At 29.2% G+C, this 13,672-nt stretch overlaps 2 protein-coding genes across 2 annotated transcripts; both read left to right on the top strand.

The window, feature by feature from the left end:
- Nucleotides 1-569: 569 nt before the first annotated feature.
- Nucleotides 570-9,092, top strand: LOC130663752 (eukaryotic translation initiation factor 3 subunit A). The gene is made up of 3 exons (XM_057463189.1): nt 570-804; nt 4,130-7,298; nt 8,443-9,092. The coding sequence occupies exons 1-3, from the start codon at nt 756-758 to the stop codon at nt 8,540-8,542; spliced, it is 3,318 nt and encodes a 1,105-aa protein (XP_057319172.1). The 5' UTR covers nt 570-755; the 3' UTR covers nt 8,543-9,092.
- Nucleotides 9,093-10,982: 1,890 nt separating this feature from the next.
- LOC130678639 (neprilysin-2-like) lies at nt 10,983-13,136 on the top strand. The gene is made up of 4 exons (XM_057485981.1): nt 10,983-10,987; nt 11,093-11,223; nt 11,328-11,381; nt 12,820-13,136. Exons 1-4 carry the CDS (start codon nt 10,983-10,985, stop codon nt 13,134-13,136), a joined length of 507 nt encoding a protein of 168 aa, XP_057341964.1.
- Nucleotides 13,137-13,672: the final 536 nt, after the last annotated feature.

Below are 13,672 nucleotides of genomic sequence, written 5' to 3'. Positions count from 1 at the left end.
CAAAAGTTAGCATCCATTAGTTGATGTAAAGTTGCCTTCAATTTTCTCAGAAAGTTGGTGACGGGTTGCGGCAGTAAATCGCCGCCAACTTTCTGGGAAAGTTGACAGCAACTTATAGTCAACATTTACAAAAACTGAAAGTAGTCATCGATTTGACTACATTTAATTGACATCAACTTTTCAACCAAAGTCTGGCTATCAGGGTTCTTTTCAAAATAATATTTTAAATTTTTTCCCGCCTTACCAACAAATTCAAATTCAAATAAAATCGTAACAATTAGTTAACAAATTACTCAATAGAGAAGCGCTCTATAAAATAATCAGATCTTGCCATCTTACAATTTCAATCCGTACTAATAAATCAGTAAATTATCTAATTTATAAAATCCCAAAACTTTCATATCAATAATTCCAAAAACCATAGCCAAAATTTTTTTACAAAAATTTTCGCCTCCTTTTATCTTTTACTCAAACAATTATTTAAATTTAAATAACAATAAAAAAAATAATTACTCCTTAAAAATAGACTTTAATTTGAATTTAGTGGTTTACAGCGCCGCCATTTTCTTTTTAATGGCCGCCGTTCATCCGGTCCACGCGGTTTGCTGTCTCCTCAGTTTTTTTCATATTTTAATAGTGAAAAATTATCCACGTACGGATACATATTAATTAAATAAATTAATCCGTCATAATAATTAACATTATTATTGAGCTTCCAGTTATTAATTAATGGTGATTAAAGTTATTTAATAATCATGGCTAGATACGGACAACGTCCCGAAAATGCACTTAAACGTGCCAATGGTGAGTTTTTTTATCAATATGCGGCTTTTTTTAACCCACTTGTCTATGTCGTTCAACATGGCAGTAATGCAACACTTTTTTCTCAATAATAATTACCAGCAAACATATTTCATTATTACTTCTATTGTTATATTTTATATCTATATATATATTTTTAATATTATATAACAATTTATTGAAATTATAAATAATTAATTAGATTTTTTTTGGTACTCCAAATTTTAATTTTGACATATTGTTTTTTTTTTTTTTAAATATTAATATTTTTAAATGAGTGTGAACGTAGCAGTCATCAGACAAATTTAAAATTATAAATAAATAGAGTAAATAATTAACAAAAATATTTTTAAAAAATGCACTTATTAATTTTTTAATTTTTTAAATGCGGATTTTTTAAAAAATTTATTTTATTAATTATTTACTCTATTTATTAATAATTTTAAATTTGTCTGATGTCTGCTACATTCACACATTAATTTTAATTACATTTTTAATTTAAAAATTTAAATTTTATTTTTTGTTCTATAATTTGATATTTTATTTTATTTATTAATAAATAAATTGTATATTAATAGAAAGTAATTTTTTAAAATTGAAACCGGATTTTTTAAAATTTTTACATATTTTATATTTTTTATTTAATATGTAGTTTGTTCCGAGTGTGAATGTAGCAGACGTAAAACAATTTATGAAATTTAAAAAAATACGCGTACTGATTTTTCATTTATCTAAATACGCATTTTTTTATTTTTATTTTACGTACAATTTATTTATTTATTCTAAAATTTTTTAAATTGCCAATTGTCACATTCAGCCATAATTTGCTGTGATATTGAAATTAACCGCCGTCTAATAATTTTTAGATTCTTTTGAAAGCGACAAATTAAAAAAAAAAATATTTAAAAAAATTGTTCGTAGAGTTTCTTTAATTTTCTACATGTGCATATTTGTAGTTTTTTTTTTTTAATTGATTTGTTAAAAAATATATTTGAAAATTTGTAATTATCTGTTTAATTCAAAATCATCATTTTCTTAGTAAAAATATATAACTTTTAAAACTCTGCTATATTTACTATAATAAAAAAAAAGTTTCTTACTATATTTATTAATTTAAATATTTATTATAGAATTTTAATTATTAAATAGAATGAGAATGAACATTAATAATGAATGATTCTAAAGTTAGCCGACGTCTAATAATTTTTGGATTTTTTTTTAGGCGGTAAATTATAAAAAAATAAAAATTTGAAAAAATTGCACTTGTAGTTTTTTTAATTTTTTTACATGTGCATATTTTTAGTTTTTTTTTTTTCGTAATTGATTTGTTGGAAAAACAATCCGAAAATTTTTAATTGTCTGCTAACTTTGAGATCGTTAATAATGAGTGTGAGTGTAGCAGACATCAGACAAATTAAAAATTATTAATGAATAGAGTAAATAATTAATAAAATAAAATTTTTTAAAAATGCGCATTCAAAAAATTTTAAAATTAATAAGTGCATTTTTTATAAATTTCATTTTTTAAATTATTTACTCTATTTATTTATAATATTGAATTTGTCTGATGTCTGCTACATTCACACTCATGAATTATTATTGTTATTATTATTATTGATGTAAATTTTTATTTATTTACTTAAATAAATTTAAAGACCCTGTTATTGACACAATACCATTTATTTAATAGTAATCATTTAATGATTTATTTAACTTCCTTCAAAATTTTAAAATTTATAAATTTTTTATCTCAATATCTTTTGGAGTCTCATTAGTTTAAAATATTAAGTCTCATTTTTTGCTTGACAATAAGTGAAACATTGCTGGTAATTGATAAAAATAGTGTCATTAATTAATTATTTGTAGATATCGTACTTATAAAATAGTTAATTAAGAAAAAAAAATCTATTAGAAAATTCATAGTAATTTTTTAAAAATAATTAAAAATATTTATTAATTTACTTTTACCTTGTGTTAACTTTGACTTAAACATTGCAAGATTTTACAAAATTTCATATGTCATAAATATGGAATATATATAAATATCATAAGTTAGCTTATTTATATACATACTTAATTTTTATGTATTCAATCTTATTTTTGTCTATAAGTCAATTAATTTGAAATAAAATTGATTTTCCAGCTGATAGTTATTTTCAAATCATAACTTCGATTGAAATTTTTTTTTTTTTTTCATGGATAATTAGTTTTTAAATATAAGGAATTTCATAGCAAGATTTAAATTTAGTCATAATTATCAAAAACTAATTAAGATTTTTATTAAAAAAAAAAAAACAATTAATTACTGTACTCTTAAAATTTTTTGAATTAAAATCAAACTTAATATCTTGATTAATTACATAGAACATATTTTTAAAATAGTCACATTGTATTTCAAATGAAAATTATGCTGTAATTTATTAAATTATGATAAATCGAAATTTATGAAAATTTGATAAATTAATGTCTCGAACTTTAAATTCATTTTGAAAGTTGAGAAATTCATAATTAATTTGATAAACGATGTACCTGAAGATCGGAACGTTTTTCACTCAACGAAAATGAAAAAAATTTTATGTCATTTGACTGCTTAAGTAACTCTAGAAATTGGGGGTTGCCTTCAATTTTCAGCAGGCATACCAGCATCTAGGATAGAGGTAGCATTTTTGGCCACTGCTCCATTTTTGGACATTTGATACTTTATTTTAGTCAATGATAAAGTTATCAAATGAAATTTCTAGTTTAATAGCTGGTTAAAAGGATCTTTGAATACATTTTAAAAATTAATTTTGTCATTGCGTCTTTTACAAATTATTTTATTTAAATTTTTCAAGTGTCCAAAACTGGCCCTAAAGTGGCCAAAAACGGTACTTCTACCCTATCTACAGAAAAAATGAGTGTGAATGTAGCAGACAATTATAAATATTTTAGATTTTATAATAGATGAATAAAATGTAAGTAGAGTAAAAATTAATATTTAAATAAACGCGGAATCCGTACGCGCATTTTTTAAAATTTCATTTCTATTAATTTATTTATTTATTTCAAATTTATAAATTGTCTCATATCTGCTACATTCACACTCACAAAAACGATTTTTTGGCGCGAAAAATTTTTACTCGACCCAAGAAAATTTTTACTTGTCTCAAGAAAGTCATCCACTAGATTTTTAACTTCCCAATTTTTTTTTTGGTCCATGACAAACGTTCCGATCTTCAGCTACATAATAAATGACAAGAAAATCCATAAAAAATAAATTTATAATTTTTCATTTAAAATTAAATGCAGTAGGATAATTTATTTCTTATATATTTTTTTTGCATTACAGAATTTATTGAAGTAGGTAAGCCTGCTCGTGCATTAGATACCCTCCAAGAAGTATTCCGTAATAAAAAATGGACATACAGTTGGTCGGAGTCGGTCTTAGAACCGATAATGTTCAAGTATCTCGATCTCTGTGTCGAGTTAAAAAAATCTCACATCGCAAAAGAAGGTCTATTTCAATACCGTAACATGTTTCAATCGGTGAATGTCGGTAGTTTAGAAAATGTTATTCGCGGTTATTTACGTATGGCCGAAGAAAAAACTGAAGCAGCACGTAAACAAAGTCAGCAAGCCGTGATAGATATCGACGATCTAGACAATTTAGCAACACCCGAAAGTATTTTACTATCAGCAGTAAGCGGTGAAGATGCACAAGATCGTAGTGATCGTACTATTTTGACACCGTGGGTCAAATTTTTATGGGAATCTTACTGTCAATGTCTTGAATTATTGCGTACAAATGCTCATGTTGAAACACTTTATCATGACATTGCGCGTATGGCATTTCAATTTTGTCTAGAATACAATCGTAAGACCGAGTTTCGTAAACTTTGCGAAAAATTGCGTAAACATCTTGAAGAAATTTGTAAATTACCCCAATTAGTATCAAACGTATCAATGAATAAAGCCGAGACACAGCAATTGAATTTAGAAACACGTTTAATTCAACTTGATTCCGCCATTCAAATGGAACTGTGGCAAGAAGCATACAAAGCAACTGAAGACATTCACGGTCTCATGAATTTATCTAAAAAACTTCCAGTACCAAAAACTATGGCCAATTATTACCAAAAATTAGCAATGGTATTTTGGAAAGCCGGCAATTACTTATACCATGCTGCCGCATTATTCAAACTGTTGCAATTATCCCGTGAAATGAAAAAGAATATGTCAGCTGAAGAGCAACAGCGTATGGCTAATCGCGTATTATTAGCAACGCTATCAATTCCATTGCCATCAGCGCACCCAGAATTTGATCGTTTTATCGAAACGGATAAAAGTCCGCTTGAAAAAGCTCAAAAATTAGCAATTTTACTTGGTCTGACCCAACCTCCAACTCGCGCATCACTTTTACGTGACATTGTTCGTATGAATGTTGTCAATTTAGCATCTCCCCAATTACAAGATTTGTATTCATGGTTAGAAGTTGATTTTCATCCGTTAGAATTGTGCTCACGCGTGCAATCCGTAATAACGACACTGCAAGTTGATGAATCGAGTGCATTAGCTCAGTATGTAACTGCGTTACAAGACGTCACACTAGTACGTCTTATTCATCAGATATCACAAGTTTACCAGACGATCCAATTCGCGCGTTTGATTGAACTGGCCAAATTTACAACGGACTTTCATTTAGAACGGCTGTTAGTTGACTGCGTGCGTTACAATGACATGCAGATACGAATTGACCATGGAAAGCGTTGCATCCACTTTGGTGTTGATTTGAGCGAAGCTCAACGCGAAGACCATCCAGATGGTCCTGTACTCCAGGCAATGCCGTCTGAACAAATCCGCTGTCAATTGGTCAATATTGCGACGGTATTACATCGCGCTATTAATATTATATTCCCTAATAAACGTAAGCAAGAACGCGAAAAAATACGCGCCTCGATGGTCACGTTGTACCATGAAACTAAAAACAAAGAACATCATCGTGTACTAGAACGTCAGTATATTATTGAACAGCGTAAAGAATACATCGAACGCGTTAACACAATACGCGAAGAAGAAGAAATGCGTCGTCAAGAAGAACTACATCGTCAGCAAATGTTGGCTGAACAAAAACGTTTAGAGCAAGAACGTGAAGAACGTGAGCGTAAACGTCAGCAAAGTGAAATCCAACAGATAAAAGATCGTCATTTGAAAGAAAAAATGCAACAAATATCGCAAACAAGTCACGGTCAAAAGGTATTGAAAAAATTAGATGAAGATGAAATTAAAAAATTAGATGCTGAACAAATAGCAGCACGTGAAGCTGAAGAGTTACAAAAAGAAAGACGTGAAATGCAACAAAAGTTGAAGTCACAGGAAAAAAAAGTCGATTATCTAGAGCGGGCTAAACGTATCGAAGAAATACCGTTGTTACAAAAAGCTGTTGAAGAAAAACAAGAATTGGCTAAACAACAATGGGAACAACAGGAACAGGAACTTATTCTGGCAGCTATCGAAGAACGTAATCAAGCTGTCGCAACACGTGAACGTATGTCACGTATGAAGGAAGATGCGGATGCGTTTTTGGATAAAATATTGGCGGAACGTAAGAGCGTTTATTTGGAAAGATTGAAAGAATTTGAAGTGAAGTTTAATGAAGAACGTGCTAAACGTCTGTTGGAACGTAAAATTGCTAGGAAAGCTGAACGCAAAGCTAAATGGGAACAGGAACGCGCTGAAGCTGCTGAGCGTAAACTGCAAGAAGAGCTGAGAATTCAACAGGAAGAAGAGAGGAAACGTATTGAAGAAGAACGCGCTCTGCGTGAGGAAGAAGAAAGAATCAAACGGGCTGAAGAAGCTGCTAAGGAAGCCGAACGTTTGGCGAAATTGGAAAAACAAGCGGAAATAATACGAGCTAAAGAAGCTGAAATTGAACGGAAACTTGAGGAAGAACGCAAACGAGATAGCGAAGCTGAAACTTGGCGTCGCGGTGCTGGACTTAGAGAACGTGGAGGTGACCGTGGAGGTGATCGTGATCGTATGCGTGGCAGTGATCGAAATGATCGTAATGAACGCGAACCTAAAGCGGACGTTTCATCGTGGCGTAGTGAAATACGCGATGAACCTAAACCACGTGATGACAGAGATGATGACCGCGGTAAGAAACGAATTGATAGGCAGGATGATGCTAAATGGGATCGATTTTCTAAAGATAAAGACCGCGAACCCAAGGATTCGAGAGATATGAGAGATAACAGAGACTCTAATACGAGAGGCGCGAGATTTGAAAAACCTAGAGGCGGTAGTGAAATGAATACTGGCAGTTGGAGACGTGGTGGCGATGATAGAAAAGATGATAAGAAGGATGACAGAATTGAACGTCCAGGTCCAAGACGTATGGACATGCAGAGACCACGTGACCGCGATGATGAGAGACCCAGATTCCAGAAATCTTCTGGATCAAACGATTGGCGCAATAGAAACATTGATGATTCACCAAGAGATCTGCCTAAACGTGATGAGTAAGTTGTTATTTATTTAATTTTTTTTCATATCCTGATACTTTTACAGTCGGATTCCATTAACTTGGAATTTCTCTTCAATCTTGACCCCCATTACTGCTGTAATTTTTATTACGAGTGTTCTCCTTATCTTACTTTTTGTTAACTTTTATTACCGTATATTTACCATGGAAATTTCTATGAAAAAAACGCGCGTGATTCAAACATTTTTTTGAAATTTAATTTTTTAAACCACAACATTATCGGTCGAGGCGTGGACGTTTGGATTTTCCAAATTTTTCTTTAAAATTTTTATTTAATACAAGATTTTTGATTTAGTAAAAAATTATAAAAAAAATAATAATTGTCTAGTCGTATGAGCTTGTGTGGTTTTAATTTTGAAAAATCATAGTTATGATACTTGGCAACACCACAATATTAAATATATGGCAGCGAAACGCTGCGGGACAACGGGCGGAGGGTTAAAATTGACGTTATATGGACGTACACGGAAAGAACAAGATGATACTGGCTACCATCTCAGATTATGCTCAGTTACATCTAAGGTAAAAAAATTTCAGATAGTACCCCGTGTAATCTAGATTATACTGAGTTGCATCTAGATTATACTCAGTTTCATCCCAGATGTTACTCAATACCATCTCAGATTATACTCAGTACTATCTGAGATTTAACTCAGTTACTCAGCCGTTACTATCTGAGATTTAACTCAGTTACTCAGCCGTTTTTTTTCTAGCGCATGCGTATCTAGTATACTGCACGCGCATGCGCTACAAATAAAAATCTCAGATAGTACTGAGTATAATCTGAGATGGTACGGAGTATAATCCAGATGTATGTGGTTATCATCTAGGATAAAACCCAGTATAATCTAGCGCAGTATGATCTGAAATGTTACTGAGTAACATCTGGAATGAAACTGAGTATAATCTAGATTACACTGGGTACTATTTGAAATTTTTTTTTACCTCAGATGTAACTGAGTATAATCTGAGATGGTAACCAGTATCATCTTGTTCTTTCCGCGTAGATTACAAAAGTATCAATTGACATAGACGTAATTTTGATAAAAAGTGATCGAGTATTGAATTCCTTACCACACTCGAATAACTAATATAATTTTTTTTGTTTTTTTATCCCGCAGTAAAGAAGATCGTGATCGTAGAGAGGATAAATTTAAACGTGAAGAAAAAAATGAAAACCAAGAAGACGAAGGTTGGTCCAAAGTAAGCAGCAAACGTTAAAATAATTAATCATTTATCGAATAATAATCTACTGGATTATCAGTTTTGCCACAAGGTTTAATATAAGCCTCATTTTTATTAGCAAAAAAAATAAAAAATAATAAAAAAATGAAACAAATAAATAAATGAAAAATATTAACTATTTCATTGATAATTAAATTAAGATTTTTCACATTAATATTTTTTTTTAAAATGCTAATTAAAAATATTTAAATGGCTTCAATTTTCTCGAGTCATTTTTTACCCTAAGACACTGTACAATAAATAAAATTACGTTTTTTTAGATTTCTTTTGAATTTTAGTATTTTTTATTTTTAAATAATAGGAAGAATTATTGCAAATAAAAAGAAAAAATTAATTAAAAATGATTATAAATTAATAAATTAATTTTTCTTTTTCGTACTATAATAAAAAAATAATGAGAACAAAAGTTTGATGAATGAATCAATGGGAAAATTGAAGCACATTATACGATTGTAATATTTTTTTTTATTTGTAAGTCAATACTGATAATTAATATGAATAAATGAAAAAGCTATAATGAGAAAAATGTAATTAATATTAATTTATTTCCCTTAGAAGTGAACTGAGTTCGTTGAAATTTTTTTTTTTTTCATAATAGGCCCGTAATTTACCGTAAGGGTTCATCCTTAAATTACCTAACGCTCTACAAGAAAAGGGGGGAGGGATATTTGTTACGATTTGCTACAGAGAAAAAAAATTTAACTTTAATCAAGAATTGGTTTTTCTTAAAATTTGAATTCTTGCTTGTAGTCATTTTGTTTTCTTAATTCAAGAAAATGATCACTTGCATAAAATGTGTGAATGCGTTGAAGAAAATGGCAGTGTTACATTTCTACTCACGATCATAGCCTATCGATAAAATAGAAAATCTTTGTAAGTAGAGTTATAGCTGAGAAAAGTTGTTACTAAGTCTGGTTGAAGCTGAGTAAAGATATAACTGAGTAGAGTTAAAGCAGAGTTAAAAAATATTTGAATAGAGTTGAGGCTGAGTAAAGAAGTAAATGAGTAGAGTTATAACTAATTTTATGATACCAGCATCGAAACTTGAAGTTTCAGTGTCTCTAGAGCACGTCGAAACAAGCTAATTTCAAGCCGATGCTGCCAACAACTGCTAGCGAATTCGTAATTCAAAAATACCTTCATACAACGGGCAGAAACAATTGCGTTTCCTCCCCTAAGAAGAAACACAATTGTTTCTGCCCGGTGTCAGTTATATTAAATGTTCATTTGCAGCCTTATTACTCTCATTTGTTTACTCGTCACTTTAGTTTACTCATTTAATTTTTTAAGTGACAGTTTTAATTAACCGAATAAAATTAATAAAAAATGAGTGAAAATAATATTTTTGTATTTACTATTTAATAAGTGACTGTAAATCACATATTTCTCATTCTCTAACAGTTCTCCTTATCATCGGCTTGAAATTAACTTGTTTCTTACTGGCTACTGACACTGAATCTTGAAGTTCCGATGCAGGTAATCATGAAAAATATAATGTGTAACTCAGGATAAAACATGATTTCAGACTGCGGGTGATGTCAGCCAACTTCACCCTGGTCTGAAATCGTCTTGTTTCATCTCTTGTCACACAATATACTATTCCTTTGAGTAGAGATGTTGTGAATAGACATGTAATACTGCCAAAAATTTATTCTTTAATCAAGAATTATAATATTTTTATCGAAATTTTCTCATTCTTTAACAAAGCGCGATATTTTTATCCTAAAAATATCATTCTCTTGGGTCGAAACACTAGCGACTTATCATACTAAACATGTACTTTTTTTTAATCAAAAAAATAATGCGCTTTGCTTTATTTTTACGTCCCAATTTTATTTTTGAAAAAGACTGGCTCGATAAAATTATCGATGCACGCGCATTAAACTACTAGCAATTATTAAAACATTAAAACCTCAAAAATATGTAAAACCGGGAAACTGCATAATTACCAAAACTAACATATGCCCTTAATTCACGCATGAGTTAGTGCCCTTCAATATTTTTTTCTCTCTAGCACTTGATAATAACAATAGCTTTTGTACTTCAAACGGTCAATTAAATACTGTTACGGTTCCTCTTTAATTTCTACATAAATAAATACGACAATGAATCAAAATACCGGATTTATCAAAAATAAATTGCTTATTATTTTTTTTTTACTTACGTCATATATACAAACATATATTATGTTACTATAAATGATCACTGTTTTCTAATAAATTACAATAACTGATGTAATTAAATACTAATTCGGTAGGTCATCTAATTACATCTATAACTGTATAAATATATCAGTTTATACTAGAATAAAATCATATTTGATTCGGCGGTTTATTATTGTGCGTATATTTATTTTTTTATGTTACTGTTATTTATCTTTTTTAAATCTTGAGTACTTTTTACTGTCACTTAAAATATGTCGTAAGTACTGATTTATTTCGTAATGTATATGAATATTATTTATATCGTAATCTATATTCATTAAAATAAAATTTTTGTTTGTGATATGACTATAAATCAATGAAGGGAATTATTTGAGGATCATTATTGTCGAAAATTCAAGAATGGTTTGATCTTGACAATTTTTACAATTTTGTTTAACGTTAGTTTAGCAAAAAATGTACATAGCTTAGATGATTCTGTGCTCACTAATCGAGGTCAGTATTTTATATAATCGCAAAATGTTTTCTTTTGTACATAATTTTGTTAATTTCTTATGTAAGACATATTGTGATTATCAATTGACAATTATTGGTTTTAGTATCAGATAATCAATACACATCTTCTCAATATGCAATAGAACGTTTACAAACCGGTAAGTGTATAAATACTATGACGTATTAGTTTAAGTCGATTTTGGGTAACAGTACTCAGATATGACCACATGTATGTAAGTGTGATCCGATATGAGCTTATATATGGCCATACATTAGATCAGACATGATTATGTATAATATAGTATATGATCATAAATAATAAGACATAATACCATATGTGGTCACATATATTTATACACAGTATCACTTATGGTCATGTATGATCTTACATACAATCAGATACTGTCTTATATGATTAGGCATAATATAATATATAGTTTATTATTTAGCTGTAGCTACATATATTTACAAATTTTCGATTTTATAAATTACTAAAAAATAATAACAACGTCATTGTATATTTCTCATTACATCTTGAGTAGTTAACTTCAGTTTGCCATCATGTTTTTATCAAATCTTACCATCTTTTATGTCCTTTTTCAAATTAAATTTAAATTTAATTAAAGTTTATGCGTTTTTTGTCTCATTCGAAAGTTTATTATACAACAAAAATCCTTTATAGTTAATTGTTTATTCCGCACCAGTCTTCGTTCTCTTTCTAATTGTCACCAAATTGTCTTTGTTTCTAGTATTATAATTATGACTAGAATTTCAAATTTCTCTACTTAAATACTCTGGAGTTATTCGATTAATCATTTTATAAACTAATATACAAACATTATATTTTATTCTTTGGTCAATAGACATAAAGCATAAGGCGTCCAGCATACTCTGAATTGGTGTATATTTATTTACTTTTAGTAACACTCTCATCTGGGTTTTTTGTAGCATACTCACACATTGTTTATTTAAGTTCATCATTATTGTTGAACAGTAGTCATAGTCAGACATGATCATGCATGGTTTCATTCATAATATCGTATATGATTATATATGATTTTTCATAACATCAGTCACTGTCATATATAATTAGGCATGATCATTTATGATTAAACACGGTCATATATGATTAAGCATGACTATATATGGTTTAACATAACATCGGATGCGGTAATATATGATCAGACATGGGCACATATGGTCGAGCATGATTATATTTGGTTACACATGATGCCGGATATAGCCATATATGATCTTACATGAAATAAGGTACTTTCGTATATGATCAGGCATGGCTATATATGGTTATACAAAATATCAGATATGGTCATATATGATCTTACATAAAATCAGACACTCATGCATGATTAGGCATGATTATATATGATCAGACATGGACACATATGATCAAGCATGATCATATATGATCGACATGGTCATATGTGATCAATGATCATGATCATACTTTGTTAGACATGGTCACACATGATATCAGACATGATTACATCTTATATTTTAAGGAACTTTGATTTTTTTCATCACATTTTAATATTAATATAGAAACGAACATAAATAATTTCATATTCTACATTTCAGCCGCAAAGATTCTTAAAAATCAAAATCCAAATGTTAAGCCATGTGACAATTTTTATGAATTTACGTGTGGTAATTATGATAATAAGTATAAAAGAAACCTCAAATCAATAAATCGATTTATGAATCCATCGAGATATACACATTTGTTCATAAATCGTCAAATAAATAATTTAATAATGAATTCAAATAAAGTCAATAATAAATCAAAATCTGCTGAGTTAATTGGAAATTTATACAACAGTTGTATTAATGAAAGTATGATTACTTTTATTTATCAGTTAATAGTAATATTTCTTAGATTCATAGATATGAACTAAATAAATAATGTGTTTTTATGATATCTGAAGGTAAAATTGAAAATCAAGGATTAGAACCTCTAAAGAAAATTTTAAATCGTCTTGATAATTGGCCTGTTCTTATCAATGAAAAGTCGAATTATTCTAATTTCGACTGGATAAAATTAACAATTAAATCTATGAAAATAGGTTTTGACGGAAGAGATTTATTAAATTGGAGTGTTCTACCTCAATTTACGAATACAACTCAAGTGACAATATCTGTATGTATAAAATGGTTTTTTTCAAAACAATATTTTATTATAAATGATCAGAAATTGGGACGGTGCTAACAATTAAGCCATTTTCTTCATTTTTGATAACAAACCTTAGTAGCAATAATATTACGCAAAAAGTTTGGGCAAAGATTTGCCGCAAATTACCGTATTTTTCGGTAAAATACGGTAATTTAGATCCCCTAGGAAGCATAAGAAATCTGTTCCAAGTCTTTTGTACGAAAGTACAATTAATATTACATACCATAATGATGGCAAAATTGTATGTGAACAACTTTTGCA

The sequence above is a fragment of the Microplitis mediator genome, chromosome 1 (genome assembly GCF_029852145.1).
Source record: "Microplitis mediator isolate UGA2020A chromosome 1, iyMicMedi2.1, whole genome shotgun sequence".
In the NCBI taxonomy this organism is placed as follows: Eukaryota; Metazoa; Arthropoda; class Insecta; order Hymenoptera; family Braconidae; genus Microplitis; species Microplitis mediator.
Note: the sequence above shows the minus strand (reverse complement) of the source record. Positions and strands in the feature narration are given on the sequence as shown.

Excerpts from the sequence above, each read along its gene's own strand:
- LOC130663752 (XM_057463189.1), top strand. The coding sequence starts at position 756 with ATGGCTAGATACGGACAACGTCCCGAAAATGCACTTAAACGTGCCAAT. Across the intron at positions 805-4,129 it reads TGCACTTAAACGTGCCAATG|AATTTATTGAAGTAGGTAAG; the intron begins GTGAGTTTTTTT and ends TTTGCATTACAG. Across the intron at positions 7,299-8,442 it reads GATCTGCCTAAACGTGATGA|TAAAGAAGATCGTGATCGTA; the intron begins GTAAGTTGTTAT and ends TTTATCCCGCAG.
- LOC130678639 (XM_057485981.1), top strand. Across the intron at positions 11,224-11,327 it reads TTCTGTGCTCACTAATCGAG|TATCAGATAATCAATACACA; the intron begins GTCAGTATTTTA and ends TATTGGTTTTAG. Across the intron at positions 11,382-12,819 it reads AATAGAACGTTTACAAACCG|CCGCAAAGATTCTTAAAAAT; the intron begins GTAAGTGTATAA and ends TCTACATTTCAG.